Here is a 17110-nt window from a genome sequence, read left to right on the forward strand (position 1 = left end):
TCTCTCTCTCTCTCTCTCTCTCTCTCTCTCTCTCTATATATATATATATATATATCATTCAATCCATAAATATATATACAAAAAAAACACAACTTTGGTTATGCACACTGAGTGAAATGACAGTATAATCTAACAAAGAACTTATTTAAACAATCACCTGAAGAAGTTTACCTTATACTTTGAAAAGGTGATAGCGATTATGCAACATAATAATATCATCTCACCAATGTACTATGAGTGTAAGAATGTGTCAAAACAATTATAGTGATTTTAAATAAAGAATATCATTCAATCCATTTTGTACCATTTACACACACACACATACACACACACACATATTTTGGATAGCATGTAGTTGATTGAATTGACTCCAGTACTTGATTAATATTTTTCTTGGACCTAGAAATGGAAAACACTCCCAGCAGGATTTGAATCAAAACATGGGAACCTAAATAAACACTGGAAGGCATTTTGTCCTGGATCTTATAACCATCTACTTCTTTTTTATTGCTACTGATAATTTAGATTACTTAGTTATTATAAACATAAAATGTCAAATTTTATTCAGTTTAAGCTTTTTTTTTAATAAATTCAATCCATATATGTTGTTTTCTTTACTTTTCGTTGAACTTTAAAGAATTTAATAACAATCAGCTTGTGATATTTTAGTATTGAAATTTAGAACTTCTACTAAATTTTGAAGAATTTCATATGTATTATATTTTAAACATTTTTTTTCTTTTTATACATTATTCTTTTTTGTTTTTAATGCATTGTGATTTCTTTATTCTTAAATTGCAATTTAAAATTTTGTGGTGTTCTATGAAAATTTTGCAATGGAAACAACTTTTTCATTTCAGGAAGTGTATTTTAACATTGCATCTTTACAAATCTATGAGTAAAAAATATAAATAAAATGTCTATGAAGTTTCACTGTAAAATTATTGTTTTAGAAGAAAATCAAGTTGTTTTTTTTTTATATTTTTAATTTTTTGTTTCTGCTGTTGTCTCTATTGGTGCTGCTCCTAATACTACTGCTGCTCCTAATACTGCAACTACTGTTCCTATTACTACTGTTGTTCCTAATACTACTACTTTTACTGCTTCTATTACTATTACTTTAAATGATAATATAACAATAATAATAATTTCTCTTGTTACCTTCATCATTATCTTCAGATGTTTGTTTGCATGTGCTTGTATAATACTACCAATATGAAATCTTTAGATATGTTCTAAATTTGGTAAATTGAATAGGAAATAGGTAAGTTAAGTGGGAAATTGGCTTGTTAAACAACTTCAGTAGAAGTCATTTACAAGCTATCAATAATACATAGATATCTATTGTCATTGCTCTATTTCTGTATAACTAGATTGTCTTGTAGTGCGTGATATTAGAGAATGAAGTCGACTAGCTCTAATAGACTATTTTGAGACTAGACTCATTACAATCCTCTGATCCTAGAATAGATATAAAGTACTTTAAAGGCCAATTCCTTAAATCCTTTTATTGTACAGGTAATTTGATATATATCTAACAAAGGAAACTTGTTGGAAGCAGGTACAATAAAGTAAATATGCCTTCAAGCTCTTGAAGAGAGAAAATAATCTTTAGAAGTGTTTATACTAATAAAAAAAAAGTAGTTTTTGTGAAAAATAGCTATAATTTATTGTGCTTTCAAAGAGTGATTATTTTTAAAGAACTTGTTAAAAATAAGAGTTGTATTTATTTTGGCCATTTTGTAAGTATAGTTATAGATTGTTAGCTAATTCATAAGTTCAAATCATGTGTTCCAATGTACTTTATTAGTGGCATTGTTAGAAGATTATATACTTACATTATATCACCAATAAGTTAACTATGAAACTTCAAAACAAGCTTGAATTTGTTCTATTACTTTTGATTGATTGTTGTATATTAGAATTATCAATTGATGGGACACATCTAAACTATTGCTCGTCTTTTATTTTTTAAAATTTTGAAAGTGAAACACATGGAAACTACTAATAAATGGAATGTAGAAGTATTAGAAATATGTCCACCTTCTGATAATGTTACTATACCATAGTGAATCAAGAGTAATACAACTAATTTTATCATTTTAGAAAAATCTCATGGTTACCTCATTAGTGATATAAGACATATATATTCTTTTAATAGTGATGTTACTAATAAAGTAAATTATACATACATATATTTTGTGTGTGTGTGTGTTTGTAATAAGTGAAACTGTAGTAGATGAGACAAACTCTGTAATGTTGGAGCTAAACTGAAATAAGCACTTTCTGAACATCAAGTGAGATATGTGTCCCTGATCATTGGTTGGAAAGTTGTTTAGACTGATTTTCATATATATATGTTCTATCCAGCTGAATTGTATTTCGAATAAATTGTTGGTAGAATAAAGGTTATTTCTATGGTTTCTTAAGTATTAAAAACTTCAAAACTAAAAGACATAATATTGTAGAAGGTACAGATATGCATGTGCTTTCATGTATCTTACTAATGAATAAATTCTGTATAGTGTATTGTTTGAACTATTTACTCTCAAAAAGTTACTAAGATAATATCTCTTTAAAATCCAACCATTTTATCTTCCTCCCCAAAGTTTTGTCCACTTTTATAATAGATTTAAGACTTCTGTGAAACATTTCTACCATCGGTTGTTTGCAAAAGATTTAACTGATTTTTGGTACCTTCCAATCGTATTGCTTCCCTCTAACAATGTAAAGTAGCTTTGATCCTGCAACAAAGTATTCATGCATTTATCAATAATGCATTTCTACATTTCTTTGCCTTCTTGTATATTCAAGATAATATATCTATAAATCCTAAGAATATTAATAAAAATAGTTTTGTAGATGTCATTGAAATAATGAATTATTTATTTATGCACTTTAACCTATCCTTATATACTATGACAAAAAAGTATACCTTTTGATCTTTGTATAATGATAGTGGTCATCAGATGTTTGTAAAATTATTATAAAAGTAATTATTACTGAGATATAAGCAAAAAGATGTTAGTTTATTGAGGTTTTATGTTATTACTTTTTCAACACTTTTTAATGTAACACAATAATGATAATACAATATTTAGTGACGCTATCAATATTGAATATGATGATAATTATAATGAAAACAATCACAGTTTCATTTATGCGTGAGTGTTTTTTATTTTTTTTATATCAGCGGATGTGTGTGAGGAGAGATGGAAATAAAACTATACTTTTTTTATTTTTAAAGAACTATTTTTTTTTTTTTTTTATCAAGTTTCCAGTATTCAGAATTGTTCTAAAACATTTGTATAGTGTGTTGTATTAGATGTTAATGGAATCATTAGTTCCTTTCCTCACAACTTAAAACTGATTACAATATCTGTGCACCTATGTGTCACTTTCTGAGATCAGTGAGTTGTTGATCCCATATGTATTACAGTATATTTATTCAGAAATTGTATTGATCAAATGTAAGAGATAAATCTTGTAGTGTTCTTTGAAATGAGTACTTTCTTAAAGATTTCACTTTGCAAAACAAAAATTTCACCAATAAGAGTGTGCCATTAATGTCAGATCAACGTTCTTTGTTATCTGATTTAGAAAAACAAAAAAAAAATAATTAATTAAGATGTGTATGGAGAAGCATACATTTTAAGAACTCTGTGAATAATATTAATGATAATAATAATAATAATAATAATAAATGCCCTGATGCAGTACCAGGTAGTGGCTCTTATGACTTCTGATCTTAACTGATTGGAAGTGTTATCATGTATATTGTTTTGACTTGGTATAAAAGATGGGCTACATCAAATTTTCTGCTCAATACCACAGATTTGTTTGTCAGTTGCTTGACCATAACCAGTTGAGCATGTCCCTTGGTGGCTGACGATATGTGCGTCTCTGATCATGAGCAAAAGTAGTGCGAGAGCATCATAGTCATATGTTGAGAGGAATTCTTTGGAGTTTGGATAATTCACCTTTGGAAACATGGGTGTTTTGTTCAACATCCTTAAACAATCCTTATTCAGGGACCTTTGGAGCAGGATGGGCAACTCAACCTGAAAAAAATTCTAACGTCAGGAGAAGCATATTTCAGGGAGATAGTCTGTCACCATTGCTATTTGTGATTTGTATGATACTCCTCACACAGATATTATGGAAAGTGACATCGTGGTACACCTTGAAAAATGGAGGAAAGTTGAATCACCTGTTGTATATAGATGACAATCTGGAATGGTACATCAAACAACTGATTGAACCTTTGATTGTTGCTGTTAGATGTAGCAACATGATACCTAGTGAAAATGTCACACACCCAAAAGAATTTAAGAAACATGATGGAGAACAAAGATTGAACATCTGGAGAGTGAAAACAATGCACAGGCAGTACCTCAGAGAAATGGAAGGGAAAAACAAGACTGACACCTGGAAGTGGCTAAGTAAAAGTGATCTGAAAGGATGCACTCAGGAACAATCTCTGAGAACTAATTACACCAAGTTCCAAACAGATAAGAGTAGTGAACCACCCCTTTGAAGGATGTGTGACAGCAAAAACAAAACAGTTTTACATATTGTGAATGAGTGTAGCAAACTGATCCAAAAGGAATACAAAAGGAGGCATGAAAATGGGTGGAGATTGTGTGAGAATTATGATCTTGTAAGGACATTGAAATGATATGAGCATAAACTATTGTAGAAGGCATCACCAAGAATAATGAGTATAAGATCTTGTGAGATTTTACAATCCAGTATGATTCAGTGATTGATATTTGGAGACCAGACATTGTTGAATTTTATAAACTGATGAAGGAAACCAAGATTATAGATATTGCCATACTTGGAGATGTATGAATGGCTGATAAAGAACTGGAAAAATTGAGAGGTACAAGCCACTGAAAGATGAAATTGCAGGAACATAGGCAATGAAAAGAGCAACTGCCATCCTTGTAGTTGTGGGGTTACTAGGAGCATTTACAACCAAGCTTGAGAAGTCTGTTATAGAAAATGGGATTGACATGAGGTTAGAATATACTCAGAAAACTGCTTTATTGGGGGCAGCAAGGATTTTGAGGTTGGTATTTAGATGTTAAATATTGTAGAAAGAGACAGGTTGTTGTCTGCTCTTACAGAATTACCTGGAGCAAGTGAAATCGAGAGCTAGATATACTAGCCAATAGTTGTGATGTTGAGCTATTTAGGATCATATGTTCATATTATTTCAAGAGTATTGCATTTTGCTCTGAGACACGAAACATTTGATTTACTCACCTTTGATAATAGATATGATGCCCACTTCACAGAGAACTTTGAACTATAAAACCATTTAGCAATTTGGTGTAAAATGACATCCATTTCAATATCAAATTTTACAGAAAAACCAAAGCTAGGATGGATATAGTGTAAACACTTACATTTATGTAAATCTTTTTACGTAGCTGTGTGCTGCTTTAATGAAGAGAAAAGGTACTCAGTATATAGTATAAAGTATGATTGTATATATCTGACTGGACTGTTTAGCATTACTTAAGTTTCACTTTTATGTATCATTAAGATTGCATGATGTAGTGTAATGATGTGCTCCTTTGTTCAAGATAGTGTTAGGGGTCTTACTATTTCATTGGCTGAACCAGACCACATGAGTCACTCTTAAGAAGTGATGACTCCCAACTGAAATGAAACTTTTACATACTGTGAAACAACTGCTTGATATTAGAAATCTTGTAACCAAAATATGCATAAATAATTATTTCAAATTTTTGCTGCAAGGGCAGCTTGGAGGAGGGGGATGAGTCGATTACATCAACCCCAGTATTCAACCAGTACTTATTTTATCAACCCCAAAAGGATGAAAAGCAAAGTCGACCTTGACAAAATTTGAACTCAGAATGTAGCGATGGGCAAAATACTGCTAAGCATTTCATCAAGTGTGCTAATGATACTGCCAGTTTGCCGCCTTAAAATATGCATAAATAATGATAAGCAATGATAAGCAAAAATCAAATATTTTTGAAAGATAATAATAATAGTTCATAATAGTTAGCAAAATAATAATTAGCATAATTCTTGCTTGGTTGGCTGGTATGTTTGTTATGTGTTTCTCAGTACACTTTGTGTCTTGTGGTGCCTGCAAGAACATACTTTTCCTAAGAGAGGAGCAACTCTACCTGGCTTATTCAGAATTGGTAGTTCAGCTTGATTTTACATGTCAAGTCCTATGTTATGTTATTAGCCAGTTGTGAATTTTGGGTTCAGCAACTTTACAGTTGAAAGTCTCTTTGTACAGGGAAATGCTTGAAGTTCAAATTCTTTTATATGGAGGCATGGTAAAGAAGTTGCATCTCTCATTCTAAAGATGGAGTAATATAAATTTAAAATCTCAAGTTTTTAATTGCATATAGATGGTGACTTCTTCAACCATTGTATACCTTTTTCAGTATTCCAGTTTTAATGTGTAGTTGTTCTGCCTTTTAAAACTAAATGTAGTTCGCAAGATATGGCATCTGAACTTACTTCTTAACTTAAATGGATGTGCTATCACTATGTAGCCTTAAACATATTTGAATCAATCTGGCATACATTTTACTGTATGATCAGCAGATTCAACATCTACTCTCTATATTTTTTCTATTGATGATAACATATTTGAAATATGACCTGATTCTAATTTTTTTTTGGTGTGGGGGGGGGGGGGGGGAGCAGAGGCTGAAGCCAAATTTTTTTTCTGAGTTTATATGTTGGTCCTTTGTTAGTTCATTTCATTTTTTTTTACATACAATGTATTGGTTATTATGCTTTTAAATTAGTATTCTTGGTGGTATCATGTTTTCAAGTGAGATTATGTGGTATTTTTTCCATTCCACACCTTTTTGATGTGAATATCAATTTGTTCATAGTGCTCAATCAGGTGAATATATCATTACTTTAAGCTTCATACTTACAAATTCAGATGGCAGTTAGCTCTTTTGTAATGAAATGTACCTTTGTCCACGATGGTATTGGAGCCAATTTATTCCATTGGCTAAGGCAGAAAACATGGGTTACTTAATCAGATAACTCCCAATCAAAATGAAACATTCTTCATTCTGCGGGATAACTTTGTAAAAGCAAAATAATTAGTAAAAATAGTGAAAATAAAAATGATTTATTATACTTAAAAAAATAATAATTAGCATAACTCTTGCTTCACTTGATGGCAAAATTTTCCATGTGGATTCCTTTGTACCCTTTGTGTTTTGTGATGCCTTAAAAGTATAATTATTCCTCAGAAGAAAGTGACTTGGTACTTCAGCTTGATTTTGTGTTAAATTTCATGTAACCCCTTTAACCAAGCTGTGAATTGCAGCCTTCATGAGACACAATGGGTACCAAGGAACCAACATGGAGAATTTTGTCATGCATATGTATGTATGTGTGTGTGTGTGTGTGTGTGTGTGTGTCTTTATTAAAGTGCTTATAGTTGAAAAAGACTACTTCAGTTAAGAACTCAGTGCATTGTGTAAGTCAGAGTAACAGGATTTATTCTCAATGATTTGCTAATCATTTCAACCAAAGAGATCTCTTTTGGAGTGAACTCTGTTTAACTTTTCAAACAAAGTCAAGAGTTTGCCTCCCTTTTGGAGTTAAGCACAGTTCTCTTCCAAGGAACCATTTTTGTTTGAAAAGGTTTGTAAATCATTTCAATGAACTTTATGCATAAACTGCAGATCACTGCATTATCAGTTCTCAATTCAATTGATCGGCCATTTACAGTGTGCACTGGTTTGCTTTTTTCCTTGGCACCAGCACTAGTAAAGTTGCTGTGTTGTTCAAAAAGTGAAAAAGAGTCCCACCCACCCATCTTGGTTGAAGGATTAGAGGTTAAAGAATGATGGATGAAAGAAATTTATTGTTGTGAGAGGATGGTAGTAGAGAATAACAGCTGGAAGTTTTGGAGAGAAATAATGAAGAAGACAGAAGTGAGAATGAGAGTAATGTCAAGGGTCTGTGTGAAAGAGCAGAAGCATAAAATGGTAAGAGTGATGGGGTAGCTTGCTTAAGTTGGAACCGTTACTTTCCTACGTTATATATATATTTTATCATAATTCTATGCCAGATTTCCATGTCTGCAATATGTGTGTGTGTTTATTTACACACACACACACACACATACACACACACACACACACACACACAGGAAGTGAATTTCTTGAACATTCCACCATACTTGGTTTACAGTTATTTTTGTTGTCATCCTCTTGAGGATCTTCCACTAGATTATATCAAAGGCTGCTTCAAATCATCAAAGTGTAAGATCACTTGATGTTCTTTTGTTTCTTTAGTTATCTGTCTTATGTATATACACATATGTATATACATTTGTATGCAAGTGGGATTATAATGGGAGGAATATTAGGATTCATTCCTTCACTTGCACAAATTAATTTTGTAAAGCAACTGTATCATTTTTACCAAGTTGCCAATGCCTTAACAATTTAATTTGAATTCCATTTGCTAAGGAATGCCAGCAGTTTGTAAAGGGAACAGCCCTCCACCACCTCCACCAGATGTTGCTCAAAATGACCTTATGGCTCGACTTGGCCTGTTGCTAGAAGAACTCTCCAGCAGTGAACAAATGTCCACAGGCAGCAAAGAAGGCAACTGTAAAGAAGAGGCTTTTACTAGTATCTCTTCACTAACCAGCAGTGAGACCACACCAGATAAAGGCATCTCTGATACCAGTCCCATTTCAACATTAACGGGTAAGTTAATAAAGAAATGTCAGTGTTTATTGGTGTTCATTAATATGATTCTTTTTTTAAAGAAGTTTAATTTTTCACTTAGGTCTTTGAAAGATTTGTAGATGCTTGACAGAAAAAAATTTCACTTCTTTATCAAAGGTTGTATTACTGAGAACGAACTTCTTGATGTACCATTTATACATTGGTAAAAATAAATTTGTCTTAGATGTTTTGTATTCCAAAAGCAGTGTAAATTGAACTCTATCACATATATCAAGTAACTTGGATGCACAGTTATATCTGTTAAAAGAGACAAAATGATCATATCTTGAATAGGGCTATTTAATTGTGAGGAGGAAAATATGCTTACTTTCATTAGTTTCCAATTATTTTGTCATGATATCAATGGCTTAGTGAATGAGGTATTGCATTTCAGGGCAAATGAAAATTTCCTCTTTATACATAATTATGGTGTGAGTTGATATTGGTAATCATATTACATTATTATTTTTCAAGAGGCTATTAGTTTCTCTCATTTCTCAATATATTTATTGTCAATTTCCAAATGTTTTTTTCTTTTTTTTTTCTTTTTTTTTTTGTACTAAAATGAAATCAGTTGACACCAGAATATGTTTTCTCCACCCTGTTCTATGTAAACGTTTTCACCAAATATTGAGTACTGATCTTTTATATTTCAGTCATCTTAATGCTTATTTATGGTTCTTTTATCTAAGAACAAATGTAGACACATCATGTTATGTAAAGTGATAAAATGTTGCCATTAAACATTGCAGGGAACATTTTTCATATGTGACTATTACTACCACTTGGTGATTATTTAATAAAACCATTTTTTTACATGTTGATGGTTTAAAATTAAAGGCTTTTCTGAATGAAAGAAAGATTACTTTACCCAGATTTTATTCTGTTATATTTACTGTTTACCCTCTTGACAATTAATAATTTTTTAATGTTGTTACAAAAATGGCAACAGGCATTCTATAAATATATTTATAAAATTCAGTTTCAAATTATGCGATTTCTTCAAAACACAACACAAACTATGACCTCTACTAGTAAATACTTTAATCTTTGTAGATGGCTCTATACTGCATGTATATGTGTGTGTGTGTATATGTATACACACATCATACATTGTCTTTTGTCCATGGAAAAGAACCAGTTATATAAGTATGATATATATCATCTACAAGATTTTAGACTTGTACATAAGACAAGTTGCCTGACAGGCTAAAGGTGATTTGTTCATTGCCGATATATCAATATCTCATACCTGATTTAATGTTTCTTTAGATAAAACAGAGCACTACTTTCCAGCAACTTTTCTAGAAAATAGCTGCTATTTCAATCCATTTTAACAATTCCTACTCATCGTCATTCATCGTTTAACGTCCGCATTCCATGCTAGCATGGGTTGGACGATTTGACTGAGGACTGGTGAAACCGGATGGCAACACCAGGCTCCAATCTAAACTTGGCAGAGTTTCTACAGCTGGATGCCCTTCCTAACGTCAACCACTCAGAGAGTGTAGTAGGTGCTTTTACGTGTCACCTGCACGAAGGCCAGTCAGGCGATACTGGCAACGGCCACGCTCGAAATGGTGTCTTTTATGTGCCACCCGCACAAGCCAGTCCAGGGGCACTGGCAACGATCTCGCTCGATGTGAATAAGATTAGCTAGCTATTAAAGGAGCATACTCTTCAAGAATGTGCAAGTTGATAAGTAGGTAAACATTTAATCATCATAGAATAATATATTAAATTTGTTTGTACAAACAATACATATGTAGTAGGCCTATATGCTACTCAGTTTAATACCATAACATGTTGATTGAGTGTTTTTTCTAAAGTCCAATTTGTTGTAAATATTCAGATTAAACTCTCACTTTCCTCCTCACTCAGTTTTTCTTTAGAGTTTCACATTGGGCATCAGCTACAAGGATTTATAAATAAAACATAAATCTATGTACATATACATACACTCTATATACCCTATATGTCTAGAAATTTATAATCTTTGAGTTTTAATATTAAAACATCTACACTTGACTAGTTAAATATCTACAATAAGTTAGAAATATCACTCTTAACAATGGTCCTAAGAGGTTTTGTTATCATTTAAGACATGTATGATATCGACTTACTGTAGTGACTTTGGTTATAGATATAATTAGTTTTGGACATAGAACATATGAATGCATTTAAAAGTGTTTGAGTAAAGTTATGAGTTAAAGTACATAATTTTCATACAAGCAATAAGTTTAAGATGTATACATGTTGTTTAAGGACAATACAGAACTATCATCATTCTTTGTCATTTTATACCCATTTTTATATTTTACTCAATCTCAAATTAAAATGTTCTGATGAATTGCCATTGAAAGTTTTCAATTTTTAACAGAATATGGTTGGGATTTTGAAAAGAAAAAGGTTACAGACCTACATACTACATGAGAAAAAGGTGTATGTTACCATGTTAGTAAAAACATGAGAATTAATCATGAGGTGCATGCAGAACAATGAGAGTCCAAACAATAAAGTTTCTATTTAGTCTGTTCATAACACACATTATCTAAATGGGGATGTTCTCCAATGATGAAAAACAACAGTGATCAGATATTCATGTTCAAATCTGCCAAAACATATTGAGAATGAATAGATACTTTATTATTATGAGAATGATTGACAGAAAATAGTTATGCTTGCAATAATTGTGGCAGAGGTATACCAAAACTACATCAAATGAAATTAATTAAATTTGATCTTAGAAGATATCGATCAAATACTTGAAAAAAAGGTGATGTAAAAAGGCAATATTATAAGCTATTCAAATAAAAATACAATGATGATTAGTAATTATGTTAATGACCATGTGTTTGTGTGATAGCATGCTATTAAAATGTATGTAAAGTAAATAAATAAATACATAAATAAATAAAAACATTAGAACACCTTCAAAGGAATGAAGTGATCATTTGCATATTACATTTGGCTGTTATTTTATAGAAGAGTATTTGTCTATACAATCTTCCTATTAAATGGAAACATTCAAAAGAAAATTTCACCATATAAGGAAATTGTATGCAAATAATACATGAGGAGTAACTTAATTTCTCTGAAGAAATGAAAGAAAGTTAATTTTGCTACTGTGATATTGTCGGACATTTAAAAATAAGCAGGTTTCTCTGCATTTAAAAGGTTAAATAATAAATTTATAAACAATCATTATAATCAGATTCATAAAAGAAGTAAATTTATTCATTCTGCATAAATATTCAATGCCATTTACTATAGATTTTATACAATTAAGCAATTTCATGGATTACATCAAAAGTAGGCTTATCTTAAATATGTAAGTAATGGTTGGAAATATGTTAACAGCACCATTTCCTTTAACATTCTATTAAACACTGGCTAGCATCTCCTATGTTTGTTCTGCTTTTATGCTTATATCTTTGATACTGGCCTAAACAAAGTGTGTGTTGAGAAAAATAATTTACTTCCACTTGCTTGATGATGTTGATCATGCTTCTATAGACAGAAATCCTTCATGTTTTACTTTCAGACTGACTTGCTTCAATGATATTTTAAAATATTTTTTTCTTCATATTTGAAACAAAATCCTAATTAATATTTCAGAAATCTGAACTGCATGTTTCAGAAATTTTGTTTGTTTTTTTTCTGCTTTGCTTTTATTATATCCTACTTCTTTCAATATAAAAATCTCAGTTTCTAAAATGATTTACCCATTTATTTTGTTGCTGTTATTTCAGTTTCGTCTGGCAGTGAACATGGTCTGCATGGCCCACCCCGCAATATCTCTCACCATCACCACAACCATCACCACCACCTTCATTCGTTGTACACAAACTGTACACAGGCCTGCACTGCCTCTGACAGTATGACATCGCTGAGGAGTTTTAGCATTGGCAACGGAGCCAGTCCACTCCACACAATGCAAAGGCCGCATTCAATAAACAGTGAGTTTTATTCTTCAGCAATGCCTTTCTATCAGCAGTGCAATCACAAACAACCAGGAAGGTCATTACCATTGCCTTGACAACACTCCTATCGGTCATTGAATAGGACAGCTGCCTTAACACAGACAATATCTCTTTACATCCATTTGCATTTTTCTTTTACATTTATTCTTCTTTTTCATTTTGTAAAATATAGTTTAATTTTCAAAATTTTTCTTCTCTTTTTTTTCTTGCTTCAATAATGAATTAATGTCTTTTATATTAATATTTTTCAATTAAATCTGCAGCTTTTATTCAGATAGATAGGTATATCTTTCTTTTAACAAATTGTTTTCATTCTTTTTATATACAATAAGAAATACAAGTGTCATCAAAGATTGACTAATACTATTTAGCTAATTCATTTCCATCTAGTTGTACCTTTTTATTGTTAGTATATCTTCCAAGAAATAATATTTAGATTTGCTTATAAGTGGCTTTATGTTAGCAGTAAAGGGTAGGAGCCTATTCACTGAAAATATAAAATAAATCCTGAAAATTACGAAATTTTTGCAAATATTAATTACATTTAGAAAGAAACTTCAGTTATCATCAGGAGCTATTCCTCATTCTATTAAACATTAAAATCAATCTGTTCAAGATTAATTAGAACTATTAAACTGCTATGTGTTTTAACAATTTTCTTTTAATGTAAATCATTGAACCATAATTTTACTAAAAATAAAAATCACCAACCAATTTGAAATGAATCTTCAAGCAATATCATAATATAGTATAAGAAGATCAGCAACTTACTAACCACTCAGTATAAATGTATTTTTTCTATAGTCAAAAGAATAAAGAAAAAAAATCATTTAGCTACAATTTCATATACCTGGTACTTTTTACAGCTGTTACTCCAGGACCCATAGAAGATCTGCAATTGTTTGGGAAAAGAAAGTCTTCCCTACGTCTGTCTTCTACCCGAGGTAGCATTGGACTTCTTTCTGATGGTAAATTCAATTTGCGCTTGAATAATTTCTTTAATTCACTCACTCATTCACTTTCTCTCATATGCACATACACATGCACACAAATACACACACACATGCACACTCACATATGCACACACTTCTACTAAATTGTTAAAGTAATTTGTTGATTTTGAAATGAAATTTCCAGAAGCTCAATATCCTTGATTTCATGAAAATGTGTAATTAATCTTAACGTTGTATACAAAATTTCAATTGATACTTTTTTTTAACCAATTCTGATCCCGAAAAGAACAAATATTTTTTAATGATAAAAGACTGGATATTAAGAGCAAAAAGTTATATATATGTATTTATATACATCTTAAATCGTTCATATATCAAAAAAAAAAAAAGAAGCACACTCTAAAACATTAGAGCAGTAATATATTTAGAAGGTTGTCTGTTATGGCCAGTCAGAGACTGACTATTGGTTTTGCACCTATAAAATGCTTTACTGTATAGGCAACTGGTCAGGCTCAAATGATCAGAGGCACATAACCTCTCTACAACTCCAGTCATAAAAAAAAAAGAAAGAAAAGAGTTGTAGTGAGGTTATGTACTTCTGACCATTTGAATCTGATGAGTCACCTATACAGCTAAGCACTTTATAGGTGCAAAACCAATGGTCACTCTCTGACTGGCCATAACAAACAACCTTCTATATATATATATATATGTTTATATTGATTTCAGTAGCTAAACATTAAACTGAATATATACATTCTCACAAGTCTACAGTATTGAAATATTCTGAGTGGTTAAAACAAAACTAGATTTAAAGGGATAAATCATTTAGTTAATTGATATCTCTGGTCAATTTGTATTAATTAGTATCCTAGTTTAAAATGTTTGTTCTATCCCAGTACCCTTATTTACCCATTATAGATATGTTGGATCATAAACCTTCCAGTGTAGTTGTTAACACACTGAAAGTGTTTTAATGTGACACTCTTTCAAATCTGAAATCAAACTATCAATAAACTTTATTGTCTATAATTAACAAATTTCTCTCCCACAGTAGAGATAATTAAATTTGTTCTATTGAAATTAAACGTATTTAGATGTAATGTTGGTCAGTTTTAGCAAAAAAAAAAAAGAAAATAGGAGTAATTTTTCTGTTAAAGATCATACATCAGCTAAGTATTTATCATGCCCTATATGACAAAATCCCTTACACTGCAGTTGTCTCTGATCTACTGCCTACTACTGATATGCATTTCTTTGAAGTTCTTCACCCCATTAACTCTGTTTTGCTCCATTAAGTGAAAGAAATTGATCAATCATTCTTCTGTGTTTCCTAAATGTTATTTGGAATTTATGCTTGAAGTTAGAGTATACAACTACTAGCTTAATAATCAATACATAAATAAAACTGCCACCCTCTGGTTCTCTCTCTCTCTCCTCTCCCACTGTGTGTGTGTGTGTATATATATATATATATATATATATATATATATATGCTTACATACATACATATTATATCTTCTCTTTTGGTTTTCTTTTTTTTCTCTAATTCATAAATAACATCAAAATATGTTCAAGGCATTTAGTAACTGAACTGTTCATTAGTGAAAGAGAATGATAAAACTGAATGAAAAGATTTTGTAAAATAATTAAAAATGTCTAAATGTATAAAATTAATATGAGGCTCAAATAAGAAAAACAATAAATACATTTTGAGTTTTCAGAAGAGTTTTTATGTTAACTATAAACATTATTATATAATGTTTATAGTTAGTTTATAGTAGGTGATATGCTTGGTTCTGTTCCAAATTCTGTTAAATATTCTTAACACTTGGTTAGCTTAAGTATAGAAAGGTAGATTAAATGAGTACATACTTTAAATTAAGAAATATAAATGACAGGAACTTAGTTTTTAAATAAACGATGAAAAATAGAATTTTGAATTAGTTTATGATCATTGAACCCAAATCTAATAAACTTTCACAAAACCTTGCAATATAATTTAAAATTTCAGTTTTTTTTATTCATTCTTTGAATCTTTTAAAATTTTCTCATAATCAGTTAATTGTAGTAGCATGTAATATTTTTTAGAAAAAATAAAGCCAAAATGATAATTTACATGAATCCAGTCCTAAGATATATATACACTCTGTTTTACATACAAGATATGTAAGAAAATTATATACACTATGACTAAAATAAAATGTGCCATTTTCTTGCAATGCCAGAATATTGCAGCTAATTTATCACAGAAAAAGATTGACTTAAACAATTTTTTTGAAGATTTTGTGGTTTTCATTCATATCTGCACACATTGCAAATATAGATGTACTACAATTTCACAATTTTTTGGCAATGAAATAGGGAAGCTTAAGAGTACATAAAGAATAAACGTTTAATGATTCAGTTTTAGAATTACTTCATACATAAATACATTAAGATTTATGTTTTCTTTCTGTTAATGGTTTGAAAATAATGGTAGATGTTTGGTGGTGCATTCACTGTCTATATATATATATATATATATATATATATATATATATCGCTCTCTATGCATGTGTATGTGTGTGTGTGTGTGTGTTTGCTTATACATTTGTATATGTATTAGTGTATGTATGCATATTTCTTTATTTTTCAATTATTTGCATTCTTCATATAAGGAAGAACCTAGTTTCTAGCAAAGTTCCTTTACTGGAATTTAGATTAAAAACAAAATGACTGTTATATGTTGATCTTAGAAAAGACTGGCATTTTTTTGTTGTTCTGTTTCTAGACTGTTTGTAAAGTCAATTTTAGCTGTTTACATTTTTTACTTGAAAACTATAGTTTTTTTACATTGTTGTTTAAACATTTAATAATGTAACCAAGGACACCATCAATAATTATACGTGTGTGTGTGTGTGTGTGTGTGTACATGCACACATATATTCACATATGCATATACATGTGAGTGAACTTTGTAGATGACTTCTACACAGAAGCATGTCGTGTGTGTGTGTTTGACTCTCACCACTTTATAAACAGCTTTGATCTACTTCCATTCCTGCAACTTAGCTGTCTGACAAGAAGAGCCTGACATGATGAATACTGGATTTAAAAATTAAGTCCTGTGGTTCACTTGATCATCTAAGCTCTTCAATGCTGTCCCTTAGTGTATATTCAGAGTTCAGTGACTGAATTAAGTAAAAGAATTCTATATGTGACATTGGTTTTTCATCGATGAGTTCATAAACCTTGGTTCTTTTCCCTAATACTATATATTTATATATATTTTATACTGTGAAACTTAATTTAATTTCAATTTTTAATAAATTGATTTTAATTGAGTTTTTACTTGTAATTTTAGATTTTATCCCTAATATCATTATTATTATTATTATTATTATTATTATTATTATATATATATATATAT

General features: G+C 30.5%; 1 protein-coding gene across 7 annotated transcripts in view; it reads left to right on the top strand.

Moving 5' to 3' along the window:
* LOC106876010 (protein TANC2) overlaps positions 1-17110 on the top strand; it is a 1103288-nt gene that overhangs the window by 1044931 nt on the left and 41247 nt on the right. For 4 of the 7 annotated variants that reach the window (XM_052966231.1, XM_014924374.2, XM_014924376.2 and 1 more), the window contains 3 exons: positions 8499-8741; positions 12515-12721; positions 13612-13713. In XM_052966231.1, coding sequence (XP_052822191.1) covers positions 8499-8741; positions 12515-12721; positions 13612-13713 — 552 coding nt within the window. The remainder of the gene's footprint in view (positions 1-8498; positions 8742-12514; positions 12722-13611; positions 13714-17110) is intronic. The other 3 variants (XM_052966228.1, XM_052966230.1, XM_014924375.2) reach the window with 2 other exon arrangements.

Source organism: Octopus bimaculoides, chromosome 3, assembly GCF_001194135.2.
Source record: "Octopus bimaculoides isolate UCB-OBI-ISO-001 chromosome 3, ASM119413v2, whole genome shotgun sequence".
NCBI classification, from domain to species: Eukaryota; Metazoa; Mollusca; class Cephalopoda; order Octopoda; family Octopodidae; genus Octopus; species Octopus bimaculoides.